The following is a 27,016-nucleotide window of genomic DNA, read 5'->3' on the forward strand; positions in this document are numbered from 1 at the left end:
GTAAATAAATAATGCAAATCCAAAGCATTTAAAAGTTAGCTTTCATGGTTAAACGTAAATCAATATAACTTTGGAGAACAATTGCCCGAATTTCGGGTATTATCCTTAGTTTAATTTATATTTATATTTGTGCACTTTGGCCCAACGCGAATTTTGTAAATATTTGCACTTCGTTTTTTTTTTGGTTTTCACATTAACGATAATTGCCTAAAATATGTATGCTTGAATTCTTTAATAACTTTTTAGGTAATACTCGTACCTTTTTATATTAGCGTTTATTTCATTGGTATAGCTAGAATAATCATTTGGTCTTGGTTTCATTTGGCGATGAAACGCATATGTGGTTTACTTCCATTATAGATAATACTTTATAAATGTTAAACTCGCGAAAATTGTTGCTGTTGCTTAGGTTAGATTGAAACTCGAATTTTCTAAACTTACGGAGCTGTTCTCGATTTGATATCCGCCCTAAGGGACCAAAAATCGAGCCGAGAACAGATCTGATAAATTCGGTTTAACGCTAGAAATGTGTTTGCTTTTTAGTTCTTTTTTTTATTTTGCAATATAGTTAACCATAGTTGGGCTTAGACTCGCGTAGATCGGTGTACAAGTGTTACAGTAGAGTTAGTTGGTATCAAGTTTTGGTCAAGACTCCCTTCAATAGTATTTGATTCGGTGTGATTCTGTTCCAGTTTTGGCTGATATGCAATCTTTTGAAAGTTGATAGTTAAGTTGCGTTGAGTTGAGTATGTGTAGAAATGGAACGACCTACGAACGGTCAAATGTATAAATTGGTATCTTCAACAATAAACGATGACATTAAATTAGTTCTATATAAATTCATGTAAATTCAATTGGCTAAAACTATAAATTAAATTTGAATAACAATTACGATTCCCGCAATTCCGAATACGTTTTAACATTATTGTCCTCTGCGTTTTGGTTTTATTTTTGCGTGTGTGCGTCAAGTAAATGTGCAATTACAACGATCAGAAATTACAAATGCAATTAAAATGCGAAATTGAATGCAAAAATGAAGAGGCAAAACTGAGCATCAAGTGCGTAGAATTAATCAGTTTGGACAATTGGTCAAGCAGAGGTGAGGGGCAGTCAATGCAAGTATCCCTTCAGATTTTAATTATGCAATAAAATACAATTTGCGCGGCTTTTGCCTTTTGTCCTGTCGATGGCGAGAAGGTGCTAAATGCATAATTAATTAATAGTTTCAACTTGCCACTACCAGACTAATCGAGTATTTACACTATAATATCGAAATCACCCAAACGCTGCGTTTATAATTAGTTTCTGCTCCATTAATCCATCAATTTCGCCAGATATCCCCGATGGATCCGCTCATCACTACTATCACACTGCCCTGGTTTTCTACATCAGGGCGCAGCGGTTCCAACGCGAAGGACTCCTCACACCCTCGCCCTCGTTCAGCGCCATCGTCTTGGATCTCATCAGATTGAGATCGGTGCGGATGCTGGGTCTCCTCGCATTCGGGGTCACCACGCCGCAGGCATCGCTGAATCTTCGCTTAATGGACAGGGCATTCTTTTTGGTACCGCCCACCGCCGATCCATGTGGTGGGAGTGGCGATGGCGCCCCAAAGACGGACACCAAGCGACGATGGTGATTGGGGGTCATCTCCAGGGGGAGATTGGAGACGGTGAACAGCGAGTGGAACAGGTCATCGATGCGGTAGTTCTGACGAGCCGAGCACTCCACAAAGGTGCAGCAGTTGTCCTGGCCAGCGATGTAGCCCATCACCTCGTCCACCTGCACAGTTCTGGGCAAAGAGTATTAATTGGAATCCAAAGTGTTTTCATAAACACAACTCACTTAAAGTCTCGATCACATTTATTTCCCGCCAATATCATGGGTATCTTTGGAAGACTCTTCTTCTTGAACCCGGAGCCGGGATTCAGTGCTGCCCACTTGGTCTCCAGGATGTTCTCTCGCAGGCGCACCACCTCCTCGAAGGACTCGCGGGAATCCATGCTGAAGACGAGGATGAAGAGATCCCCTGCAACAATAAAATGGCGAACATTAATCGTCGTTTGATTTAGCAAATGCAAATTTATAGCTTATTTATGGCCCCACACATCTATGACCTACGCACTCGCAATTTTCCAGACACTATATAAAACGATACTGACATCTGAAGCTCATCTCCCCTATGTTAATGTGTTTCAGATTGTGTGTGAGTTCTGGGTTGTTTAGGGTAATTCGGATACCCGAAAATTGAGTGTGGGAAAATCAATAGACGCATACCAGTGAGACATGAATACCCTACTTACTGAGTGCCATTCACAGATATTTTTATGAGTATGAAGTACTTTTTGGGTGGGCGTCACTTGACAAAAAAAGGAATTGTTTTTATTATGTTCATGATGTTCATAGAAATAATAGGGTTCTGACTGGTCGCAAGGCATGTAGTTAGCTTGAAATTATTAACAATTTAGAGTATTAGTGTCCCATTAAACTATTACAATAAATTATGCACAACTAACAAGTTTTAATTTATGTAAAGCTAGTTATAAGGTCCTTGAACATAATCGCAGACCCATTTATCATGGTTTAAATAAATGTGAGAGCCTTAATATCCGCAGGAAGTTACAAAAACTGTGCCCATGCCATTGATGGCGGTCGAAAGGGTATGGAACCCAACTTTGTTTACCAGCAGCTGAGCCTGATTTTTATGATAATTTATAGGACATTAAATGGCACCCAATGAAGGCAGTCGACAACTTAAGTGATAGAACGTGCCGAATATCCTTGGAAATGCCGCACACACATGCAACTATTTGATGGCCAAGACGTCACACTCACCAGTTAGAAATGATAAACGGCGCATTGCGGGAAACGGATGATAGCCAGAAGTATCCAAAATATCCAACTGAAAGACCTCATTCCGTATGCGATACAATTTGCGATGGAACTCCTCAATGGTCGGCGTGTAGGCCTCCTCGAAACGATTGCCCAGGAAACGTGCCACAATCGATGACTTGCCGGCTCGTGATGAGCTGCATGGGAAGGAAAATTGCAAATCGAGATTGGATTTTGAAATTGAAGCCATCCTGTCCACTCAACGAATGCAAAGAAACGCCAATGAAAGCTCAAAATTAACACGAACGGGCGTCATGCATTCGATGATTAATACAGTAAGAGAAATGTAAATAAGAAAAGGATCAAGGAATAAATGGTAACATAAAATATATTGGTGGAGTGTGTAAAATGAAAGCACTCAAATTGCAAAGAATATGAAACAAAGATTATACTATTATATAGCTTTTGCTAAATAGTATTTAGTTGCAAACAAACATTATTGTTTTCAGTGCACGTACCCGAGCATGACCAGGCGATAGCAGTTTTTGGCCGACGGCAGGCTGTCGTCGCACAGCGAGAGTCCTGCGCCAGGACCGTAGATGAAGTCGTCCGCCTGCTCGATGGCGTCCAGATTCGAGTGGTGCTCCAGCATGTGGGCCTGATGCAGTTCGGCGGTGGTGACCAGGCGGCTGCTGGTCACGGCACCGTTGCTCCCGCCGGCAGTGGACTCGTCCAGGAAGGTAACCACGTGCGCCTGTGGTGGAGACGCCTCATCGGTCGTGTGGGTGGTGCTCGGGTGGTGTGGGTGTTGGTGTGGGTGTGGAGGAATGTGGGCGGCTTGGGTGGTGACGGCTCTTTGTGCCGCTGTTTGCTGATTACTTTTGCTGCTGTTGCTTCGCACGTTATTGTTGTTGCTGGCGCTAAAGTTGCGGCTATTCGGTGTGGTTATTCCTGTTGCTGCTGTTGTTGTTGTTGTTGTTGCTGTGGGATGAATGGGTGGCGCCTCGCTTAGTGCCACATCGACGTAGTTGTTGTTGTTGCTGCGCGCACAAAACCAATTTTTGCAGCGATACATTTTGACTCTGTCATTTCCGCCACTTTAACTGGTTGTCGTCGGCACCACCGGTGGTTTAATTTGTGGTGTTGATGCACCGCGATTGCACTTCTTCTTTTTGTTGCCGCTATTATTGCTGTTGTTGTTGTCTTTTAGCCTAGCAGTTGCGGTTGCAATTTGCATTTTCAATCATTCAACTTTGTCGTTAACAAGCTGACATTTGCATATGTACCTCTTGCCGCCGTAATGGTATAAACTTTATCCCGAACGAAATGCATTAGACGCGTTGCCTCCGCTTCCTGCAAACTGCAAAAAGAGAGATGTAAAAAAGATTAAAAAAAAGTTACACCATTTACTCAAAGAAACCGGCAAGAAAAAGCGGTGGTGGTGGCAAGCATTTCGGAGGCCATTAAGCACGGTAATTGCCCCGTGGCCCAAACAGACGAATAAACCACACGAAAACCAAAAACCCATGTTGAAGAAAGAGGAAAATGAAAGAGGAAAATGCAAGAGGAGAATGCAAGAGGAAAATGTAAGTGGGAAATGAATCCTCGACTACCACATACCCGTCACCCGAACTCAGATTATCTGCAGTTGGGCAAAGTTGCCTAAATCCGATTGTTAGCAAAAATAACTTTACATTTCTACCACTTTGTGGCTGCAATGAAATGTTACGGGGGAAATAAAGTGAACTTTGAAATTTTGACTACCTTAAGCCAGATAACTTCCAACTACATGAGCCGCCTTTAAAATGGTGAGTTTCGGAAAAGGTTTGCCAACTAAAACCGTTGGTAAACTAAACTTCAGTTTTCATTTTTCACAGTGAAGTGAAGCGAATTGTTTGCCGAAATGTACTGCATTCCACTATTTTAATCCTAACTGGAAATGCTAATCGGCTTGGGAATCACAGATTTAAATTAAGTTCAGCTTTACTATAAATGTTACCAGTGCAAATTGTTGCTGCTAATAAATAATGTATGTCTTCGGCCAAAACTATAAACAATGCTTGAATATTATAAATTATTACAGAAACATGTTCATCTAAAGTAAAAAATAAGATTATAGAAAATACAGACTTGATTATGAGCTCTCTAAAATGAGTAGTGCAAAGAGCATTAAAAATCGTGTTTGGCACAGATTGATGTGGAAATTGGCAAAACCCCAAGTTCATCAAAACCAATGAAAAGGAAATTGTGAAAAACCAGCTGCACTCCATACATTAAAAGGGCTATTGCCTGACCCCCCGCCGCATTTAAGCCATAATGGGCATCTTGCCGCAAATCTAATTAACTTTGTTTTAGCATGCTACGTGCCCCGTGTACATCAGCCGGAATGGCCACATTGGCACAGCTCATGCATATCGCATGCAACAGCAGTAGCAGCAGCAACGGCGGCAGCAGCAAAAGGACGTGGTGGTCAAACTGGGCGGAAGGAGGAAGTGGGTGGCAAAATCAGACCGGAAAGAGCCGTTACCGTTACCCTTACCGTTACCCTTACCGCCCCAACGGCAGCTTGACGCCCACCATAATCGAGTGCACCAAGTGCTCTCCGAGTGCTCGTACTCGCGTTCAGATTTCAGCTCATTTTCATTTTCCTTTCCCGTTTTCGTGCATTTTTCGCTGACGATGGAAAATCGGAGCAAGAACACAAAACGAACTGGAGTGGAAAATTTGCAAAGAAACGAATTCACCGCATATTATATCACATACATACATGGCGGCACCCGCCAAAACCCATTCGTGCCCCCAAAACCAAAACCAATCCCAAGCCCAAACCATATAAAGGCCATTTAGCCCAACTACTGGTAATTTTTCCATAATTGATTTTGGCTTGCGGTCTGGCTCGTCCTTTCATCTGGCCACGTGTTGGTGAGGGGGGGCAGGACACCCCCACGCACCCCCAAAACATACAAATGACTTTTTGCCTTGGCCGTATGAGAGAAAAACATACCGAAATGGGAAACGGAAACGCCTTGAGACAATGGTGACATTGGCGGGGCAATGTGGAAATGGCTGCTGTACGGAAAAACTGAAAGAATAATCAACTAAGTGACGGAGCAGTTCTTTTATTTGCCGAGCACCTGTGCACAATGTGCTCAGAGGCGTCCCCAAAGAGGGGACTCTAGTTTTGGCTAATTTTCAAGCATATTTGTGCATAACTAAACTATTTATTAACAAACAGACGAATAATACTATATTTCATAGAATAAGAACTTAAATAAATTAAACTCAAATCCAAATAAACAACCTTAAAGCAATCTTGTGGTTTAGGAAATTATCGCCTTTAAAATCTAGAAAAATAATTTTATTTTTGTTTTTTTTTTGACATTTTCGCAATACATAAAATTCTTTTCTATTTTAACTTTCTAAGTCCAAGAACGCAACGCGTGATTTGAAGGTGTCAATAACTTTGTGCTCAACTCATCTCAATAAAAAACTTTTCGAAAGACAGAGAAATCGTTGCTGCCACTCGAAAGTAAACCAAACTTGATCGTAAATATTTTAGAAAAATAATATAAATAAATGGGGAGTAAACAGAGATTTACAGTGTTTTAGGATGCATTGCACGGGTACACACACACTTTGCTGTTGACAGACTTCGATGGTCGTGAAGTAAGTTTGCGTATGAAGAAGTGGCACTTCAGGAGGCACTTCGAGCACGTCCTGTTCACACCCCTTTACAAAGGATGCCTCTCCTTCCATTGGAGCCTGGTGGTGCCACAAGCGGCTGCTGTTGTTTGCTGCCCCCACTTGCGTTCCAATTTCGCCGCAAGAGTCTCAACAATTTCTCATATTTGTTTACAATTCGCGCATACAAATGCGCAAGGTTAACAGCAAACCACCCACCTCCCATTTGGCAAATATCGCCACCCAGTTTCCCCCGTTTCCCCCCTTTCAGTGGACGCCTGCCATAAGTTGTCATGTCGCAAATGGAAGCGGAGTGTCATCGACACCCAATCTATGTATACACCGAAAGAAATCAAAGAAATATATAATTAAAGCAATAGTAAATGCTCTTTAAAGATTAAATAAAATTATTATAAATAAACAAAACTTTAAATTAAATGCAGATACCAAATTTTTGATCATTTTCCGCTGTGCTAATATTTTTATACAACCACATAATGAAAACAGTTTCAGCAAAAACTTCAATTAAATTAGTTTCAGTGTTATTTGAAAAATGATTGCAGCCAAATACAAGAGTTTATAAAATAAACAATATACTAGTTTAAATGCGTGCCATTCGTGCGAATAAAACCACATGCAATTTAAACTTGTTGAGGTGTACGACTACTGATGTTCGCGGATTTGAGGAAAATCTCCATGGTGAGCGCCACTTGAATGCGAGAGAAAAACCCATCGAAATGCCCGCGGAATGGAAAACAAAAGCTGGAACAGATTAGCTGGTCGGTAGAAAAAAAAACGAAGAGAATGTAGAAACCGCAAACAGCGGGCATCAATTACGCCGACAACATTGAGCGATAATCGACGGGAGGTTATCTCGAGCAGCACCTGTAACTTGGCACTATACATATTTATATATATATATGAATGCCACTGAGTGTTCCTGCTACTCACTTGGGTTAGTCCGTTGGCGATAGCAGAGGGAGAAGCTAGCTCGTCATGGAGCCCACCTGCAGCAGCAGTGTGGCGGAGCTGGCCAACTACAGCGAGGATGTGGAAACGGATGAGGCCAAGTTGGCGGAGCATCAGGAATACGCCGAAGCGCTGTCAATGTCCGGGGAAAGGCGGAAACGGAAACGCTGGACTCGAAGGTCCTGCTGCACTCGGCAAGTGCTGAGTGTGGGCGCCATTTTCATCGCATTGCTGCTCATCATCGGCGCCATTTACTTGCACTTAAGACAGAAGCATCATCTGGGCCGACTGCACATCAATCTCAAGGATCGAGACCGAGTGGAGGTCCTGGCGGAGGACTTTCCCGTGGTCACCGCTGCGGCAGTGGGTGAGTGCGCCGCAAGGACCCTTGTTCAATCGCTAAAAAGCTCTTAGTGCTTGGTTAATTTTATAAGCGGTTTTCATTGTTGGGATGGTGGTATTCTCTGTCTTTCTCTTTTTTTTTCTTTCCCAGCTGACTGATTAGAATTGCCATAAGATGAGCCAGCAGATGTCAGCGTTTCGAAATTATAGCGATTATAAATGAAAGCTTGTATTCATTGCACAACAACTATACAACGCGTGAGTTGTTTTTGTTATGGTCATACATATTTTATTTAACTTTTAATCAGTCATTTCAAATAGTGCCAGTCATTGAGGCAGTATGCCAAGCACTTAAATGTTTGAAACGAAGCTGTTAATAATAAATACACATCTGCTGCAGATTGTTAACTTGAAGTATAGATTTATAGTTCATCCCCTTGCCTTGCGTTCGAATTGGAAACTTTAGTTTGAAACAATTATTTTGCCGACGGAAGACTTACATATATTTCTTAAATAACAGGACGTTTATGAACACCAAATGTGAACGCAATTTAAGTTTCGTTTAGCAACGCACTCTGCACTTTCAAGGCCAGAATATAGTCAGAACTAGTATTACATCAATTTAAAGTTCATAAAAGTGCAATTTAAAGTTCTCTCGGCAATTCTGCTAATAAAACATACTCCAAAAACTTGGCAACTTACAAGGAGTGTGCGGTTAAAACGTGAGGTCTAGGAGCTATTTACATCCCAGGGAACTATGGGTAACTATGGCTAACTCTTGGCCAACTATGCTGCATGTTAGCTGTTGGCCATATTGTGTGTGGTAAATAGTTTCGATTAAACGGCTAATTGGGCCCTCTTTGGAATGCGTTCTGCAGCTGCCCAGACCCCGACGATAACAACATTCCAGCCGTCTGCCACATCCTCCCCAGAGCCAAGTGCCAAGTGCCTGGCCTGCATGGCCACCACTGCTACGGATAATATTCCGGCAATCTGCAGGAACCGAGGACGAGCGGAGGAGCCGTGTGGTATTTATCGCATCTCCCACGTCTACTGGCAGGACGCACTGCGGATAATTGACCCGGACGACTCACTCGCACAGGGTAATGAATACACTGAGCATAAATGTCCTGCAACAACATCACAACTATTCGAAACAAGCCATTCTAAAGTGCTTTGCACCATTAATGTCTCACTTATATCATACTGTAACTTGATCTTAATGGCTTACTTGTGAATTTTCAAGATTTTGTTGCATAATTTGTTCAAGTGTAGCCTGTTGTTGTCAGGCTGCCACAAGCGTGTAATGTCCACCGACTAACCCATTTTCTACCTCTCATCCTTCCACCAAACAGACTACGGAAGATGCGTGGTGGATGACCAGTGCGCCGAGCGCATTGTGCGGAGCTATGTGCAGCGATATGGAGGCAAGGATTGCAATGGAGACGGACGGATCGAGTGTCGGGATCATGTGGGGCTGCACATGCGAGGACCGGGCGGCTGCCACAGGCAGGAGCCACTGGGGAGCCTGGTGGAGAGGCGATTGGAAAGCTGCTTGAAATACAGTGGGATTACTTAGTACCGATTGCTCGTTTATTGTTTCAACTGCAGGCGCTGCATGATGGGCCGCCAGTAGAGGGTTAGCACAAAGAGACCTATGAACTCGTGGAACAGCAGCAGGGCGGCGAACTTGTCATCGAACAACTTGGTCGAGGCCCTTCTTCCGCCCATGATGCACTGCACATGATACATCAGGAACTGCAAGTGATTTGTGGTTATGCTGCCGACAGTTGCAGACTGCGGAAAATGCTGAAAATGCTTACCATCATCACCACACAACCGATGCAGAATGCAAAGAGATAAAATCCCCAGATCACGTCGAGCACCGCATGCAATACCAAGGAGTATATGCTCAGTATGTAAGTGCCAGTAGCTAGGGCATATAGGTACAGTCCGGTGCCAGTGAGGTCATACTACAGCAGGATATTTGTTTATTTTCGAATATCCTAAGTTTACACCAGCTTACCGCCATTAAAGCAGCAATGAGTGTGCATAGCACAAATGCTAGGGCAACTATCAGCAATCCGGCAAGCATGTAAAGTACTCCCGAGGATACGATCAGCACACCGAGTGAAATCACCACACATTCCACCTTAATATGATATGGGGTTACATGGTTAGGTATTTCGAGTGTTGGGATACCCACGATAATAAGCGTAATCAGCCAGTTGACACAGGACATTTTCCGCAGCGGCTTACTAATGGCAAACAGAAAAAGCAGGAAAATGCCAAATACAAAAGCTAGGAGCAACGCAGATGAGTGCTCTTTTACCAAGTCCAGAAACCATTCCCTAGTATTATTAACATTAATGTAAAGTACAATGCATAGTACCCAAAAATCTTACTGCAGCAAGGTTAGCATGAGGATCCAGTGCACAAATCCTATAACGACAAAAAGGCAGAAATCCAGGAAAACCCTGATGATATATCTTCGTCTCTCAACCACCGATTCCGTGTGGAAAAACGGCCAGATGGTGATATCTGCCTCGAACATGGCATCTGGAAATATAGTTTGATTTCGGGCACCAGGCCGTCTAAGGCGAAGTTACTCCAAGTTTCGTATGAAAAATTCACGCCATTCCGGGCACGAGCGTTAATTGCACATCGAAATGAGACGTCCAGAGCACAAAAGTTGATGGGAGCGAATTAGAACAAACAATGACGACGATTCGGCGTACATAATTGAACTCGACAAAAGTTTATAATCTGGCAGCATCGCGAACAAATTGAACAACAACTCGCAAGTGTGTAATAATTAAAAGTTTTGCGCAAAATGTAGCGGACAAACAAGCGGAGGAGTGAAGACAAAACTTTTGGCGCAAGTTTTAAATCATTTAGCAGGGCCGGACTAATTGCTGCCATGTCGCATTAATTTGTTGCGACTGATAGCGGGCAAACAGTGCGTATGCGCAATGCATAAATTCATGGTTTCCCTCATGGCCTACTTAAGGTTACAGGAAGTGCCTAATTCCTAATCGCAGGATAAATGGACTTAAGGAATAGTTTTCTAATTTCATGTAGTTAATTCTTATGTAAATTTAAGCACTTTTTGTTTGCTGCGAAAGATGATTCCACACTGATTAAATTATTAAATATTACTATTTATACCCGTTACTCGTAGAGTAAAAGGGTATACTAGATTCGTTGAAAAGTATGTAACAGGCAGAAGGAAGCGTTTCCGACCATATAAAGTATATATATTCTTGATCAGGATCAATAGCCGAGTCGATTTGGCCATGTCCGTCTGTCCGTCCGTCTGTCCGTCTGTCCGTCTGTCCGTCTGTCCGTCTGTCCGTCCGTATGAACGTCGAGATCTCAGGAACTACAAAAGCTAGAAAGTTGAGATTAAGCATACAGACTCCAGGGACATAGACGCAGCGCAAGTTTGTCGAATCATGCTGCCACGCCCACTCTAACGCCCACAAACCGCCCAAAACTGCCACGCCCACACTTTTGAAAAATGTTTTGATATTTTTTCATTTTTGTATTGGTGTTGTAAATTTCTATCGATTTGTCAAAAAAAATTTTGCCACGCCCACTCTAACGCCCACAAACCGCCCAAAGCTGCCACGCCCACACTTTTGAAAAATGTTTTGATATTTTTTCATTTTTGTATTAGTCTTCTAAATTTCTATCGATTTGCCAAAAAACTTTCTGCCACGCCCACTATAACGCCCACAAACCGCCCAAAGCTGCTACGCCCACACTTTTGAAAAATGTTTTGATATTTTTTCATTTTTGTATTAGTCTTGTAAATTTCTACCGATTTGCCAAAAAACTTTCTGCCACGCCCACTATAACGCCTACAAACCGCCAAAAACTGTGTTTAAGACTCTCCTTCTCCCTTCCACTAGCTGAGTAACGGGTATCAGATAGTCGGGGAACTCGACTATAGCGTTCTCTCTTGTTTTTCTTTCTACATTTTATTTAGGTTTTCAGGAAAGTTTCATTATCTTTGCCTTATCGAGAGCAATGCCCAAGTAAGTCGGCATTGTTTTGCCCTAGTAAAACGATGATTTCTACCTCGCCTGAGTCCTAATCTCTCGATTGCATGACAAGTGTACATAACTTTATTCAATCAAATGTGCAAATAGCGCATATTGCAAACAAAAATAGTCCAAATGAGCAGACAATATGCGGCATAGACAATCCGATAAGAAGCGACTCAGACTCGCGATTCGTGTTCATTAGTTGTTGTCGATACTGAGCGCTGTTGATAAACATGGCTTGATTGTTTGATTGATTGGGAATCGACTGAATTGAACTGCTAAACTGCTGAATTGCGATCAACTGGCCCATGGCCAAGGACAAAAGAGTTCCATTTAAAAACAATTACCAATTCGGTTGAATAACTCGCTGCACGCCGATATTTTTCTTTTTCACTGCTCCGTGTGTCAAAGGTGTCGTTCATCCGCGATGGAAAAAGTGTGTGGGGTGTAGGAAAGTGGGAGAAGGGTCGGGAAAAGCCGAGGGGCGTTCTCAAAATTGATTGCTTTATTGCAGCACGGTGAGGAGATAGAATGGAAGAGATGGTGGTGAACTGAAAGTGGTGCAAAATTGATGGAATGCACTGCAAGTTGTGATAAAGATTTTTTGGCGCTCAACTTGGAAACTTTGCTGGGAACTTTTTCAGCTGGCAGAGAGATTAGGAGAGCTCCTCCTCAATCATCCATTTCACTCTTTCACTCTTTCTCTCTGTTGGTTAGTCCTTTTCAAACCTCTATCATTCATGATTTTCCAGCTTTCGCTTGTTTGCATTGCCAAGTCGAATGAAAATTTCAAAAAGTATAGCATACTCTCCGACTGCCAAGCTAACAGCATTTGCCAAATGAAATTTACATGACATGGCCAAAAAGTGTGTGGGTGTTGGATGGTCGACTAAACCTGAAAGGGTTGCCGTTTTCCAGTCTGGACACCCTGCTCACGTCCCCGGCAGCAATCAAAAGTGTGCCACATAATTAAGTGTACATCAGAGATTAGCCCCCGCCATCAACAAAAGCAAGAAGGACGCTGTCCCGCGGGTATATTGTCCTGGTTTCTTCGTCCTGGCTTTCGACTCCTGGCTGTTCCCATCCTCGTCGTCCTCGTAATTCCTGCCAAACGGCGCTCTTTGAGCGCATACTTAAACAGACATTGGCAATGACATGACCTACAACTGTTCTGGCGAACCGCTTTAATGTCTCTCTCATGGCTGCCGGCTAAAAGCCGAGGCGCTTCATTAATTTTATTGCCGCCCCCCTTCCCCTTTCCGCTTTCCTCATTTCCCCACAATTCTCCACATTTTGGAGGACCTACACTTACAATTCCATTGCCTTTTCGCCTAGGCTGCCTGTTGTCTTTGCTTTGAAGTTTCCTCGGCTGCGGCAAAAGTTTTGATTGTCTAGCCACACACTCACATGCCACAAACATGCAGCACGCAGAATAAATCCTATATCAAATGTTGTACCACTTAAAAATTAGTTAATAAATTTATTTGTAAAATGTTAATATTTTCTGAATTTTCCCTCATTGGGTTTTTTATAATTATAATTCTTTATTTAAAGTTGAATAATACGATTACCTCTAATTCAATTTAAATGAGAAATCAATATGAAGCGAAGTCTATACATGGATTTAATACTATATCGTTTCTTGTTTTTTTTTTTATAAGAAAATATTTGATTAATCTCGAACTTTTTCCTCAGTGCACATGTGTGTAACATGCCGGTACGGTTGTGTTTGGGCCAAGTCAAGTGGTTAAACGTAAAACTTTTTTAATTAGAGTTGTTTGCGGGCAGCGCGCATTGTGCACACAATTTCTTTCCGATCGTCTTGGCCGAATAGTTTTGCTCCAGAGTCCAAAAATTTGAGGCCGCGTGGGCCCAAAACCCATAATATTGACGGCATTTTGCTCGCGAGCGAAATAAAATTCATGAGCCCTTGTAATAAAAATGTCACAGCAATGCAGGCAACAAAAGGGCGACCATCAAGTGGGGCGGGGTACTTTTTTGGGTTTTGTGGAAAACGATGGTTTTCCGAGGGAGCAGCTGTCAACGCCGTGGAACGACAATCACAATGGCTTCCCTTCGAAAAATTAAAGGACCGGCGTCGGCGGGCAACGCATAAATTTCGCAGACATCTTTTGTGCACCCGAGCAGCCGAAAATTCAAATTCAAATTTTCACAGCAGTTTGCATTTATTTAATTTTACTATTATCAGAATAAAAAGGCTTTGCGCCTGATTAGAGCTTGCCCGCGCCCCAAAATGTGTTTTGCCAAATTAAATGAAAATTAAATGACGCCCGGACGGCGTTTGTGAGCAAACCTTCATTGACACAACGTGCAAATCTAATTTGGATTTTGGATCCCCAACCCAACGGCCTCTCATCATTTTTATAATAATGAGAATGCTTCAGACCCTTGATGGGTGTCCAAATACGGCAACACACACACACACAAAGCAGCACTTCCTGCAATGTGAAGCCACCCTAGGCCGTCAAATATCCGCAGGATGTGTCGTTGCTCCCGATTCAGCACGGAAAGAAAAACCTATCATATGTCAGCTTACCAAAAATAATAAAACTTTTAAAGTGCCTTACTTATAAATTTGTACAACTGTGCACAGCTGCGCCCTTTCCATCATAGCTTACATATAAAAACAAAAAAGAAAAGCTTTAAATTTATCCAAATTTATTTCATCATAGCCAATTTAAAATGATGTACTCCCTGCGGTCAAAAGATTTCACAATATAAATTCTTTTATTGGTTTTTCCATTTTGTTCACTGTCATATGCGAATTTTTTTAATAAAATGGTTGATTATTATTTTTCGCTGTGTGTTCGAGCATCAATGCGATTTCATCAACGCAATCAGCCGGAGAAACATCAGCGAAACAGCATCGCCACGCCGGCGAAAAACATTTTCCTGTTGTTTCTGCCAATTTTGCGGCTGATGCTCTTTTTTCCGTCCGCATTTTCCCCCTTCCCACCCCCTTTTTCATCCTTCACAATTTTGCAGAAATGTCTGGCTTAAACATTCCGCACTCAATATACAGTTTGCATTATACAACATAGATGCCCATTTCGCTGCTTTGCGTATCAATGAAAAAAACCCGTCTTTATTGCACATTTTCCAGTGCGTACAACGTGGCGTATACGCATTATACAGCATACAACGTTCAGCAGATGGCAGTGGAATAGCTCCATGGAGACTTTTGTTATGGGACATGTGTAATCAGCTACATCAATTTAAAATTTGATTTTTGGTAAAAATTATTATTATTTTTATAGCTCCACTGCTATTATTTGAGATTGAAAATGGTAAACAAGACGGTGATTCTGAACCACTGTGCGCCATTGGAGACAAACGTTTCTTTTAAGGCTATGTCGTTTCGTGAGCTTCGACCGCTTTTTGTATTTCGGTCAGGTCACATTTATGTTGTATACATTAATTATGGCTATTTACTTTGCCCGCTTCGGCTCATGCCACTGCCAATTATGTGCACGAAATTGCTTATTATTGGATGCATAAACAGTCACTCATACACAATCCTATACATATCCTTATATATATATTTATATTTACATATATATATTTTTTTGTGTTGTCATAAAGGCGAGTGTATGAAGGCGCCGAAACGGCAGGTTAAATGGTGGTCAAAGGGCCCATTCATTTCTGGCCTAAAAGGCCCATCAGCCACCTTTTCTAACAAGAAAAACGAGGAAAACGTTTTGAGTAAACAAAAATATGTCATGTTTACTCAGTGAGCAGTCCAAGTAAACCATGGTTTTGGCTTTCTCTTTTTTTTGTTTTTCTGCGTCTTTGGCGTTTTGTTTATGTTTTAACTACTGTGCTACTTTTTGGCAGTTGTTGTCATTTGTGTGTGGTCCAGAGTGATGGATGTTATTATAATGTCGACGAGTGGGCTTAGCAGGCGCCTGATGTCCTGAGTGGTCTGACCCAAAAAATCATTTTTGGTGACAGCTGAGGAGACCAATGGCCACAGAGCCCTGTAAGCTACTTAAAAGTTAAAATAATTTAATAAAAACTAATGCCCACTGCACAGCAATGAGCATAGAAAATGTGCTGAGCAGAACTGCGCTTTTCATCAAGTATTTACCAACTAAAAAGTTCTGTTTTCATTTTTCTTCCCCTGGTAATTATACTAATTGGTATCATGGCACGGCGGGCGAAAAAGCTGAGTTGCAAGCATAATGCGATAATTTATATTCCCAGCCGGGGGAATCCTTTAAGCCACATGCCAGATGGCCACTACTCGCTTGCTCCTTTGCTTTCGGTTATGCCAACGAGAGATAAGACCCGACTCAATTTGATTAAAACAAGATAGGGATTATCGTGGCAATAATAAGTGAATAATAAGCGTGGTGCCGCTGTTCACTCGACTAAATGTTTGAATTCATTCTGCAGGTTAAATGTTGTACTTAGCATAACAGTCCTTTTTATTAAACTAACTACTTAAATTAAAATTAAACGGAGTAAAGGGGTTATTACATGATAAGTTCCTTAAAGATATGTAATAAAATGGTGTATAATAAAACATCATACATAAACAATAGTTTAATTTCCTTGCAGTCAAAGCTTTATTACATCTTCAAAATGTTGGGCCTTATTTAAAAATCCGATTTTGAACTCATAGGGCAGACTTTGCATTGCAGTAGTTTCAGATTCAGGAGAATCCTTATCATCAACTTCATCAGCTTGTGACCAGTCCAAAAAGCAGAAAAGCATCAGTATAATGCAGAAGTGGCAGAAAAGGATGATCACGGCAAAGAGTCCATCGGTGGTATATAGTTCTGCATATCGCCAACCTCGAATTAGTTGGGCGTGGTACATGGTAAACTGCATAGCTAATAATTAAGGGAAATACCAAATTCAACAAATTATACCTTACCATACACACAATACCCAAAACTAATACAGCGAAGGAGATGAAAAATCCATCGCCTGAATCAAACATCATGAAGATCACAAGTAGATATATGCTGTACAGAAATATCGGAACGCTAACTATGAACAACATAGCCACATTAGCAGTTAAGTCGCAAGGAATAAAGGATCCAATTAGCACAAAGACGATCATCAGAATTGCAGTTATGGTGAAATAAATCAAGAAGCTGAGTGCATGACAGTAGGCAGCCAAGGTACAAACACCAATTACCATTAGCTCTATCTGTAATCTGAAATATGGGCTACTTTCTGGGCAAAATGCTGCTGCAATATACCTACGATGAAGCACATGAGCACCCAGCCAAGAATTGGTAAATATCGAATTTGTCGTATAAGCAGGAATATGGCCAAAAGTGGAGCTGAGATCAGCATGCAGGCTACACTAATCCAGTACTTGGCCAAAAAGAGATCTGTCAGTGGTTTGCTAAAGGTTCACTACAGTTTATTATGGAAATTAGAAAGATAGATATAAAAGACTTACTAGTATGATACAAGTTCCCATTGAACCAAGGCAAGCAGTAGTATAACCACGACTAGGAGATACACCAAAACTATATAACTGCATCTGGAGGATCTCTGACTTTCCTGGGATTCAGACTGCAGCATACTGGGGCGTGGCAAAGCGACAGGACGAGGTGGAACTGGAGGTGGTTTATTGTTAGCACCAGAACTAGACGACGCCATCTTGGGACCACTTGTGAAATGTGAATTAAAACCCCGACAGGATATTTAGAGCGAAGAAAATGAGTTAAAACACAAAAATCACAAAAGAAACCTGACACGCAAAGCATTTGTTGCTGCAGCTTACAGCCCACCTAGCTGCCACATGCGGTTTAAACATCTGGCATTTCAAGGGGTAGTATCTGAAGGATTTTCTTCTTTTTCTTCTCATAACAATACCCCAAACTTCAGCGAGTAACACACTCTTAGGGAATTTGCAAGCGTATCCAAATCAAATGATTACAGCGGCAACACATGACAGCCAAAAGGGAGTTCTTTGTGTTATTTTTTTGCGGGATGGGAATCCTGGTTGTACTCTGCTTGAATAGATTACCCGAATGATAGATGGCTCGATTTTCAATGGTTAAGTCTTAAGGATTATGGCGCAGGTTGATTTATCTACTCATCTTCGAAGCCGATTTAAGTATATTTTTATCGCTGCTTTGTGAGTGCTCAACAATTTGCTATAGTACACCCGTAAATGAAGCTCATTTTCAAGTATCTTAAGTTACAGAGTATTTTCCAATGAAATGTTCTTTTTAAATGCCGCAATTTTTTATAGGTTTCGTTTTACCTTTTGGGTGAATAAAGCTGACGTTTTTCATGACCAGAAAAATACTTCTCGGAATTCTCATGCTCTGCATTTTATTTGTGCTTCCTGATGTTTTCGTATAAATCCATTCAATCCACAATCAACAAGAATATAATGAGTATACGGCCTCGAAGGGTTTAAGCCAAGAAAGACGAAAAAACGAGGACAGATGTGAGATCCCATAAATTCGTTCCAGTAAACATTTTGAATTGTTGAAAAGATTTGTTCAAAAACAAGATGGGCAAACACAAACACCCACACACATCGAGAGTTCCTACGCATATATATCTCTACATATATATCAAATATATTTATTTATATACCCAGAACCAAAGCGGCTGCAAAGTTTGGCCAAAGTGCTAAAAGATGTGTGAAAGGCTGCGAAAGGCTGCGACGGAAGTGAAAGGCGGATGGGGGTGAAAGGTTAGGGAAAGCGCCTCAAATTACTTTCTTTGTGGGCGGGGTGGGCGTGTGGGCGCAGCTGTTGATGGCTCCTGGATCTTGAGCATTTCTTTTAATTTGCACTTGCGTGATGCTGATTCCTGAACTGAGATATCAGCCCTCGTCCTTTACAGGACTTTTACATCAAGGCATCCTCGCATTTACCACTCAATTAGCACGCTGAGAAGATCCCAGCTTACTAATTTATTAATGGGCAATGTCAAAATTCTGCTGCCTTGGAATGACATTGAAAAATTGCTGAAAGGCTGAGAGTGTGTATGTTTTCTTCGGTTTAATGGCCCTATGTTTTTTTCCCACTCAAGGCACGAACCAAACAATTTAGATAAGCAATATGCAAAGCATGTGAATTTACTGGGGCACAATTTTATATGCTTTCTGCTGGGCTGGTTGAATTGCCAACTGTCGGTGTGTAGCAGCTTAATCAGCAAAGATTTACATTAAAATTCTGCCTCACTTAGCTTTTAAACGGGGAGACACATGACAGGCGCTTAAAATTCAAGTAGTAACTATAAAAGTCAAAAGACAAAAGCCAAGACACTGATGTACTTAAGTGGCAGACCATAAAATTTTTGGACCTCCTCGAGTGGGTAACGTGGTTGTGCTGGTAACCCAAGTCCCCGAATGCCTTTTATGGGGCAGTTGGGCGTCTTGCCATTAAGTATACGCCCTGTATACTGTGTATTGTATATATTGTGCCCGCAGGTGTCCGGCAACAAATCAAATAGGCAGCAACAATAAAATCACATAAAAGCGAAATAGCAAATCGAATAAAATAGTCCACAAATTGCATTAGAAGAAATCACACAATATAATGGCGCCGCGATAACAATGTCCTGTCGACAAATTTTTGGCTCACCTGAATGGACATCAACTAAATTGGTTGTCCTTTGCAATTATTTTGTGTGTGTGGGCTTCTCTCTATCACCTTGGTCGAGTATTTCCGGTCGGCACAAAAATACACACAAGAGCACTTGCACTCACACACGAGAGATGTCGTTGTCCTCCAGGATGCGAGATTGTTGTGGCTTTCGCGTAAAAGGACACGGCTTTATGAATGAACAAACAGGCAACGAACACCCGCCGTAATATAAATACATATATATATTTTCTGTTCCGTGGCCAAAACACGTCCGACTCGCAGGCCGACGAGTGATTATCTGAAGCGTATGGCAGTCGTCGTGGCCAGGAAATTACTGTGAAATTCAATTGCCAACTCCGGCGACCTGCGCACTCGCTTAACAGCAGAAGAGAGCGTATCCTAACAGAGTCGTGGGAGCGGCGAAGAGAGAGAGCTCCAGATTATGTAGGTTGACAAGAAGTTAAACAAACAAAACAAAAGTCAAGCTGTATCATAAATATAATGAAAAGTTTTTGCCAGCAACAAGCGGGTGTACGGCTCATCTCCTCCCCCAATAGATAACTTATTCGCCATCCAACTTGTGTGTCAACACCACAGCACACACAAAATAATTTTCTCCATCTTAAACGTTTAAATAAAATATGCTAAAGCTATTTTAAAGAGAAATTTTAAGTCGTTCCTTAAGGAACCTTAACGTAAGTAAAAATCTCGAAGACAACTTTTAACGTGTGCTACAAAATTGTTTGATCCAAAGTAAGATGTCACTTGTAATTGCATTACTTTGGCCACCTTCCACTCAAGAGGATGTATCCCGAAGATCTAAATTTCTTTCTGTGCAGTCGTGGGTACACATAATTAAGAAATCGTGCTTACGCCACGCACTTTGATTCAGTTGAGTGGCGAGTTTAGGATTTGAATGTCTCTGGCATGGCAAATAAGCTGTTGACTTTGTAATCATTTCAGCATGTTTATCAAGTCGCTTATTGAGTGGGCCACAAATGCGGAGGTTGGTACATCCTCATTCCTGATTAGCGACAATTGCGCTCTGGCTGTTGTAGCCGTTTTTGCCGCTAAGAACGCGACTAAGCCGCGGCAATTATGAAAATAAGCCAGTTCCCCATGCGCCTGAATCGCTAATGGTAAATGGCAAATGCCAGCGACCCACTAACACCGCCTCATTACCTCTAAAGTGGGCTCAACTGATGTTTTTGTTCCTGTTTGTATTTTTTATTTTTTTTTTTATTTATGCGGTCTGCCGCGTATCCTTTGCGGCTTGCGGCGCTGATTCACGATTCCGCAGGACTCACGCCGGCGTGGGGGAATCCCCTGCTGTGGGGCAAGTGCCTGTGCTCAGGTGAGGAAATTAAAAGTTAACTGCCACAGGAGGACATTGGATGAGCTGAGCGGTGTGTCCATCATGTGTTTACTTTAGGCTTCAGGCTTTAATTTGTTTGGAAAAATATATACTTGAAATTCCTTCCATATTTCGTTAGCCATTTGATGGTTATTTTCAGGTTTATTTTTTCTATTTCTCCGTAGATCCCACACTTATAACTAAACACCAATATAAATACTACTCGACGCAATTTAAGTCCCAAATCAATAATGGCAAAACGGAATATAAATATGCCAAAATGAAAATAAATAACCATTTGCATAGCAATGCGATGGAAGCAATATTTGCTCTTTTGAGTTTAAACGTTTAGTGTGATTTTATAAATGGATTTATATGAATTATTTGCATTTTTACTACAAACCAAACAGATATTTGCAGACCAGTTTTATTTACTATCCCATTTATTATCCTATTATCACTTCAAGACTTTATTTAGTATGTCAGTGATTAAGCGCATTCAGTGTATCAGGTATTTGCGAGTGTGAGAGACAGGAAAATGTATGTGGCAGATAAAAAGTATCTCCTGCCAAGTGGCACGCTTCACTGCCTCCGCGGGGAACAATCTTATCGCTGCTTTTGCCGCATCCTTGGCGAATCAGTTTCGCTTTCAATAAGTAAGCAATAATCAGCAGAGTGGTTGGTGAGGTAATATCCACCTAAAGCAGCCACTCGTTTGCCCCGCAATGTGTGAATGCAAGTCAATGAATGTGATTGTTTGCCGGAAAGTGCAAAGTGTTGAAAGGACTCACGCAGAATGGCAGTCAGACAGCCAGGAGCCAGAAGGCAGGATCCAGTAGCCCAGGAGGAGTGCATTGCCGCAGAGTGGCATTCAATTGCCGGGCGGCAGACAAGTGAATCAGCAGCCGAGCGGACAAACAAACAAGCAAATTCAGTGTAACGACCACAAGCCCGGCTTGATAGCATCACTTGACAAGTCAATGAGACGGCTCCTGAATGCAAGTCAAGCGGCACCAGAATGCAGCAGAGCACTCACACTCACACTCGTACCTGGTCGCAGATATTCACTAGCCACAGACCACTGAATACCGATTCAGTACAATAGCATTGCGATCACATTTGTTCAATGTGGTCGACGTTGCGAGGACATCGGCAGTGTTTTCAGTAGCATTTACAACCTACGGTTTGTCATTTTACAGTTAAATATTAAAAGACGCTAAAGAGTAGGGATGGTATTGTTATCTATGTACCATTTGGCCAAGTTATGGCGAAAACGCCGAATGAAAATATCCAATTTTTTACAACAATTTTTTTTTTTGATTTTTTGATAAAAATTAATCAGTTTTTTTTCGATAGCAGTAAAAATAGTTGTCCAAATGTGGAATGCCATACCTCGATGAATTCGTAACAAAATTCCCTATCGATCCATGTACATACTTTGAAATGCTAATTTTTTGTCCTTTTTCGAAAATTTTAATGATGGTACCCCTTATCGAAAATGCAAAAATTTCTCAAATTTTTTTTTTTCAAATATCGAAAAAGTGGTGATAGAAATAGTTAACTATGTTTATTAGCAGCACAAAACAGTCTTCATTTAAGCTGTGTGACCATTTTTGGCCAAGTTATGGCGAAAACGACGATTGAAAATATCCAATTTTTTACAAAATTTTTTTTTTTGATTTTTTGATAACAAATAATCAGTTTTTTTTCGATAGCAGTAAAAATAGTTGTCCAAATGTGGAATGCCATACCTCGTTGAATTCGTAACAAAATTCCCTATCGATCCATGTACATACATTGAAATGCTAATTTTTTGCAATTTTTCGCAAATTTTGATGATGGTACCCCTTATCAAAAATGCAAAAATTAGTAAATTTTTTTTTTTTAATATCGAAAAAGTGGGGATAGACATAGTTAGCTTTGTTTGTTAGCAGCACAAAACAGTCTTTATTTTAGCTGTGTGGCCATTTTTGGTCAAGTTTTGGCAAAACGCCTATTAAAAATATCAGATTTTTTATAACATTTTTTTTTTCTAATTTTTGATAAAAAATAATCAGTTTTTTTTTCGATAGCAGTAAAAATAGTTGTCCAAATGTGGAATGCCATACCGCGTTGAATTCGTAACAAAATTCCCTATCGATCCATGTACATACATTGAAATGCTAATTTTTTGCCATTTTTCGCAAATTTTGATGATGGTACCCCTTATCAAAAATGCAAAAATTAGTAAAATTTGTTTTTTCAAATATCGAAAAAGTGGGGATAGACATAGTTAGCTTTGTTTGTTAGCAGCACAAAACAGTCTTTATTTTAGCTGTGTGGCCATTTTTGGTCAAGTTATGGCAAAAACGCCTATTAAAAATATCAGATTTTTTATAACAATTTTTTTTTTCTAATTTTTGATAAAAAATAATCCGTTTTTTTTCGATAGCAGTAAAAATAGTTGTCCAAATGTGGAATGCCATACCTCGTTGAATTCGTAACAAAATTCCCTATCGATCCATGTACATACATTGAAATGCTAATTTTTTGCCATTTTTCGCAAATTTTGATGATGGTACCCCTTATCAAAAATGCAAAAATTAGTAAAATTTGTTTTTTCAAATATCGAAAAAGTGGGGATAGACATAGTTAGCTTTGTTTGTTAGCAGCACAAAACAGTCTTTATTTTAGCTGTGTGGCCATTTTTGGTCAAGTTATGGCAAAAACGCCTATTAAAAATATCAGATTTTTTATAACATTTTTTTTTTTCTAATTTTTGATAAAAAATAATCAGTTTTTTTTTCGATAGCAGTAAAAATAGTTGTCCAAATGTGGAATGCCATACCGCGTTGAATTCGTAACAAAATTCCCTATCGATCCATGTACATACATTGAAATGCTAATTTTTTGCCATTTTTCGCAAATTTTGATGATGGTACCCCTTATCAAAAATGCAAAAATTAGTAAAATTTGTTTTTTCAAATATCGAAAAAGTGGGGATAGACATAGTTAGCTATGTTTATTAGCAGCACAAAACAGCTGTGCGGCCATTTCTGGCCAAGTTATTGAGAAATAATCAGGTTTTTGACAATATTTTTGGTTTTTTTTTCCACAAAAATAAAAAACGTTGGCTTAAAATTAATACGCTTAAAACCACTAGAAGATAAGATGCAAAACACACACCTTCCGTTTAAGCGAGAAAATCTCGTAAGTCCCACGCCCAAGTCCGTAAAACGTTTTGTAATCTAATTAATGGCCCTGCAGCAGATAATGGGCAAGTGTATTCATAATCCCAGGCAATTTAGCATTCATTAAAAGCCAATAAAAGTGAAAATTATAATGTACATCTACCCAGGATCAACTCCACACCGCTCTCCTGCTTTCTTGCCAGGTGAATGGGGCACTCACTTCATTAACAGTGGACGCGTGGGTGGATTGCTCGGCGGGTAATGGAAGCTAATGAAATAACAATTAATTGAAAAAAGAATGGAAGTGTATGTATATATATATATACTCGTACACCGGCAGATGACCGGCCATCAGCAGCCGGCACTGTTTCATGGCCATGGGCAAATACAATTTGTTTTAATTAATTGGAAGCCACAACCGCAGAGCCGGCCAGCCCGAACCTGATTTAGATGAATTGCCGGCAGTTCGGCCGGGCATTTTGGCTTAATGTCTGACTTGGCAGCCCAAATCCCACGGACAACATCGGATGGCACTGGATTCCGGAATCCGGATTCCTGTGCCTCCGGCCGTGGACGGCAATCAAGCGTGAAATGATTGGCAGACAGGAGTTGAAATGCAGCCCCATCAGATATGTATATTCCAACATATGTCGCACTATCCAGAGCTATTAGCGTGCCCATCGATTAAAGTCGCCGCAATCCCAGGGTGCGAAAGTGCCAAAGTGCCGCAGCCAACGGGCTAAAGCTAAGAGTGTCGTCAACCAGACGATTTGAGGACGGAGATTGTACTATAAGCATTATATCTGCCAGCTACTTTCGAACTCCGGACTTTGAGCATTTAAATATGCCAACCAGTAATGGTAGGGTATGCACTGGGCACTTTAGTTAGCTGCGTTGTACGTTTCAATAAAGCCAAAGAAGCTTAGAACTTGTGCACTTTATGTGAAGGTGACTAAAAATATGCTTATAGAACATGCTGAACACACTGCGTATGAGTGATATTTATAGGCACTCCTTGGCTGGTCATTAAATACTACTCCACATACTTTTCCTCACCTGTCACAAGCAGTTAGGGTATCAATTAGTCAGGCTTAGTGCACACCCATTCTGAGCGTGCCAGCGGCAACGGAAAGTTGAACAAAAAACTTTGGCAAGCTAAGTTGCGCTTATGCTTATGTTTGGGCGAGTATGTAAATGCTGCCGGGGGGCATTCGTATCGGTGTCTGTGGTTTCTTTGTGTGTGTGTGTGTGTATATATGTGTGTATGTGTGTGTGTCTCTTCCGTCATCTGTGTGGGTGCGGTAAATGCGGGTGAGTTGGTGTGTGAACCACAACATGTGTCGTCGGGCGTGAACAAAAGTGCTAAGAAAATTACATTTTGGCCACATGGAAGGGAGCAGTTCTCTGCCCGTGGCAAAGACCTGGCCTAATGCCTTAATACACTTAAATTCGCTGTAAATCGGGGGGGCTTCTGACTAATTTTCAGGTGGCGAGCAACCACTTGGCCTCAGGAATCACAAGTTACTTGATCCCCACCAACAATGGCAGCGGCAAGTAAGTCAGTGGGTTTATATGGAAATTTTAAAATAAACGAGCTGCCAGCTACACAAGAATGTATGTTACATATGCAGTTAGAAAAACACGTTGCGAAATGAAACAAGCTGAAATAACTCAAGGGAAAAGGTAAAATATATGGGTAAAAATAAAAGGCTTACCAAATATATATAAGCATATATTTAGAGTTTACAAATTTTGTCAATTAACGGGGATTATTGTCATTTCTCTGAGTGCTTATGTCCGGAATTAATGCGACCCCTTCCGCTTTTTGTCCTCCTGGGTGCTGCTCCTCATGTCCTTATGCAAAATTCACATCCATAGCAATCGCCCCAAACTTTTTCTTTCCCGCATATACATTACGCTTTTGTTCCACTTACGACGGCGAAAAAAATGGGGGGAAAAAATGAAAACCATGAAAAACGCGCCAATATATCGCAGCGCGAAAATAATGCAATTTGTGTGTGAACTTTTTAACGCACTCGTAGTTTTTTATACGCACTCACACCCTCAAACTTTGAAGTCGGAACTGCAAACTCGGAACGCGAGTTTCGCAAACATAAATATTTACGTACGAGAGCGCGGGCTGTGCCTTTCGATAGTTGGTAAAAATGCGGGGAGCTGAGAAAGTCCTGCTCCACTCACGAACAGCAGGCAACTGAGGACTCGACTTCGATGTTGGCCAGCTAAAAGGACCTCTCGGCTGTTAATACAACAGTCGCTCTTAGTCTGGCAAAGAACGTGGCTGTTACTTTATGTCTAATATTGAATTATTGAAATCAAATTTAGTGCTGCCAGCCATATGTGTGTCACTAAGAAGGTATTATTTAATTTCCATGCATTGAAATTCTCGTGTAATTATGTACATTGCAGCTGAACAACAAAAAACATGGCATACTTTTCAGCTGGCGCTTAAAATTAATTTGTACACATGTGGTAGCAATCAAAATGTCACATCTAAAGTGAAGAACATATTTCTGGCTTATCGCCAGTTCGCTTCACTCATTCATAAAATGCGGTCCAATTAATTGGAACTTTAAACAAATGACCGCGAATAAGCAAGCAATCAATGGGGTTGCTGTGCACTGAACAAAATGGTTAACTAATTAAAAAAAGAGCTATTAATCAAATTGATTGAAATATTAGATGAAAATTAAATGATAAAAGATACTGAGATATTAGATATAAGATGCAAGTAACATAAGCGGTATTCGTTAATGTTTTGAGTACTCCTTTATATCCACACTAATGCTTATTTCTTATTCTTATTTCCAAATATACGGCGCTGACATTCAACGCACTTAAATATGCTAAACTACCACCTTTCCTTCGCACTTTTCTCTGTGCATTCACTGTGCTTCATCGCATGTCAAATGCATATTTTACCATTCAGCGCCACCGCTGTTGTCCTTGTCGTCCTGGCTGGCATGGTTGCTGTTGTTGCTGTTGTTGCTGCTGTTGCAGCCATCCTTGTGC

The 27,016-nt window shown here is 41.0% G+C and overlaps 4 protein-coding genes across 12 annotated transcripts; 1 reads left to right on the forward strand and 3 right to left on the reverse strand.

Annotated features, from left to right (window-relative positions):
* Nucleotides 1-283: 283 nt before the first annotated feature.
* On the reverse strand, nucleotides 284-26,152 carry LOC120448572 (GTP-binding protein Rhes). Of its 2 annotated transcripts, none has more exons than XM_039630635.1 (5): nucleotides 26,116-26,152; nucleotides 3,351-4,192; nucleotides 2,836-3,029; nucleotides 1,846-2,029; nucleotides 284-1,792 (listed from the first exon to the last, which is right to left on the reverse strand). In XM_039630635.1, the coding sequence occupies exons 2-5, from the start codon at nucleotides 3,905-3,907 to the stop codon at nucleotides 1,384-1,386; spliced, it is 1,344 nt and encodes a 447-aa protein (XP_039486569.1). In that variant the 5' UTR covers nucleotides 3,908-4,192; nucleotides 26,116-26,152; the 3' UTR covers nucleotides 284-1,383. The 2 variants fall into 2 exon arrangements, with proteins under 2 accessions (XP_039486569.1, XP_039486567.1); XM_039630633.2 differs by lacking the exon at nucleotides 26,116-26,152 and adding an exon at nucleotides 19,460-19,689.
* On the forward strand, nucleotides 7,466-9,405 carry LOC120448573 (lysozyme). Of its 6 annotated transcripts, none has more exons than XR_005616118.2 (3): nucleotides 7,466-7,849; nucleotides 7,976-8,082; nucleotides 8,345-8,684. XR_005616118.2 is itself a non-coding variant. In XM_039630636.1 (3 exons), the coding sequence occupies exons 1-3, from the start codon at nucleotides 7,510-7,512 to the stop codon at nucleotides 9,401-9,403; spliced, it is 789 nt and encodes a 262-aa protein (XP_039486570.1). In that variant the 5' UTR covers nucleotides 7,466-7,509; the 3' UTR covers nucleotides 9,404-9,405. The 6 variants fall into 6 exon arrangements, 4 of the variants coding, with proteins under 4 accessions (XP_039486570.1, XP_039486573.1, XP_039486572.1 ...); XR_005616117.1 differs by lacking the exon at nucleotides 8,345-8,684 and adding an exon at nucleotides 8,133-8,238 and having other exon boundaries at nucleotides 7,988-8,082; XM_039630636.1 differs by lacking the exons at nucleotides 7,976-8,082; nucleotides 8,345-8,684 and adding exons at nucleotides 8,703-8,927; nucleotides 9,180-9,405.
* On the reverse strand, nucleotides 9,418-10,985 carry LOC120448574. 2 transcript variants are annotated; one of them, XM_039630641.2, is made up of 5 exons: nucleotides 10,230-10,985; nucleotides 10,031-10,175; nucleotides 9,851-9,976; nucleotides 9,648-9,797; nucleotides 9,418-9,582 (listed from the first exon to the last, which is right to left on the reverse strand). In XM_039630641.2, exons 1-5 carry the CDS (start codon nucleotides 10,376-10,378, stop codon nucleotides 9,418-9,420), a joined length of 735 nt encoding a protein of 244 aa, XP_039486575.1. In that variant the 5' UTR covers nucleotides 10,379-10,985. The 2 variants fall into 2 exon arrangements, with proteins under 2 accessions (XP_039486575.1, XP_039486574.1); XM_039630640.2 differs by having other exon boundaries at nucleotides 9,851-10,175; nucleotides 10,230-10,982.
* LOC120448575 lies at nucleotides 15,715-17,669 on the reverse strand. 2 transcript variants are annotated; one of them, XM_039630643.1, is made up of 5 exons: nucleotides 17,311-17,669; nucleotides 17,127-17,253; nucleotides 16,891-17,046; nucleotides 16,526-16,721; nucleotides 15,715-15,881 (listed from the first exon to the last, which is right to left on the reverse strand). In XM_039630643.1, exons 1-5 carry the CDS (start codon nucleotides 17,511-17,513, stop codon nucleotides 15,715-15,717), a joined length of 849 nt encoding a protein of 282 aa, XP_039486577.1. In that variant the 5' UTR covers nucleotides 17,514-17,669. The 2 variants fall into 2 exon arrangements, 1 of the variants encoding a protein (XP_039486577.1); XR_005616119.1 differs by lacking the exon at nucleotides 15,715-15,881 and having other exon boundaries at nucleotides 16,626-16,721; nucleotides 16,774-17,059; nucleotides 17,109-17,253.
* Nucleotides 26,153-27,016: the final 864 nt, after the last annotated feature.

Source organism: Drosophila santomea, chromosome 3L (genome assembly GCF_016746245.2).
Source record: "Drosophila santomea strain STO CAGO 1482 chromosome 3L, Prin_Dsan_1.1, whole genome shotgun sequence".
In the NCBI taxonomy this organism is placed as follows: domain Eukaryota; kingdom Metazoa; phylum Arthropoda; class Insecta; order Diptera; family Drosophilidae; genus Drosophila; species Drosophila santomea.

What these genes read in the sequence shown, in the direction of transcription:
- LOC120448572 (XM_039630635.1), bottom strand. Translation starts at nt 3,907, where the DNA reads ATGTATCGCTGCAAAAATTGGTTTTGTGCGCGCAGCAACAACAACAAC. An exon ending in TATCGCCTGGTCATGCTCGG is followed by an intron (nt 3,030 to 3,350) that starts GTACGTGCACTG and finishes CTTCCCATGCAG; the next exon opens with CTCATCACGAGCCGGCAAGT. An exon ending in AAATGTGATCGAGACTTTAA is followed by an intron (nt 1,793 to 1,845) that starts GTGAGTTGTGTT and finishes CTCTTTGCCCAG; the next exon opens with AACTGTGCAGGTGGACGAGG.
- LOC120448573 (XM_039630636.1), top strand. Translation starts at nt 7,510, where the DNA reads ATGGAGCCCACCTGCAGCAGCAGTGTGGCGGAGCTGGCCAACTACAGC. An exon ending in GGTCACCGCTGCGGCAGTGG is followed by an intron (nt 7,850 to 8,702) that starts GTGAGTGCGCCG and finishes TGCGTTCTGCAG; the next exon opens with CTGCCCAGACCCCGACGATA. An exon ending in GGACGACTCACTCGCACAGG is followed by an intron (nt 8,928 to 9,179) that starts GTAATGAATACA and finishes TCCACCAAACAG; the next exon opens with ACTACGGAAGATGCGTGGTG.
- LOC120448574 (XM_039630640.2), bottom strand. Translation starts at nt 10,378, where the DNA reads ATGTTCGAGGCAGATATCACCATCTGGCCGTTTTTCCACACGGAATCG. An exon ending in CTCATGCTAACCTTGCTGCA is followed by an intron (nt 10,176 to 10,229) that starts GTAAGATTTTTG and finishes TAATAATACTAG; the next exon opens with GGAATGGTTTCTGGACTTGG. An exon ending in TCGGTTGTGTGGTGATGATG is followed by an intron (nt 9,583 to 9,647) that starts GTAAGCATTTTC and finishes AATCACTTGCAG; the next exon opens with TTCCTGATGTATCATGTGCA.
- LOC120448575 (XM_039630643.1), bottom strand. Translation starts at nt 17,513, where the DNA reads ATGGCGTCGTCTAGTTCTGGTGCTAACAATAAACCACCTCCAGTTCCA. An exon ending in ATTTACCAATTCTTGGCTGG is followed by an intron (nt 17,047 to 17,126) that starts GTGCTCATGTGC and finishes TTACAGATAGAG; the next exon opens with CTAATGGTAATTGGTGTTTG. An exon ending in ATGTGGCTATGTTGTTCATA is followed by an intron (nt 16,722 to 16,890) that starts GTTAGCGTTCCG and finishes TTAGCTATGCAG; the next exon opens with TTTACCATGTACCACGCCCA.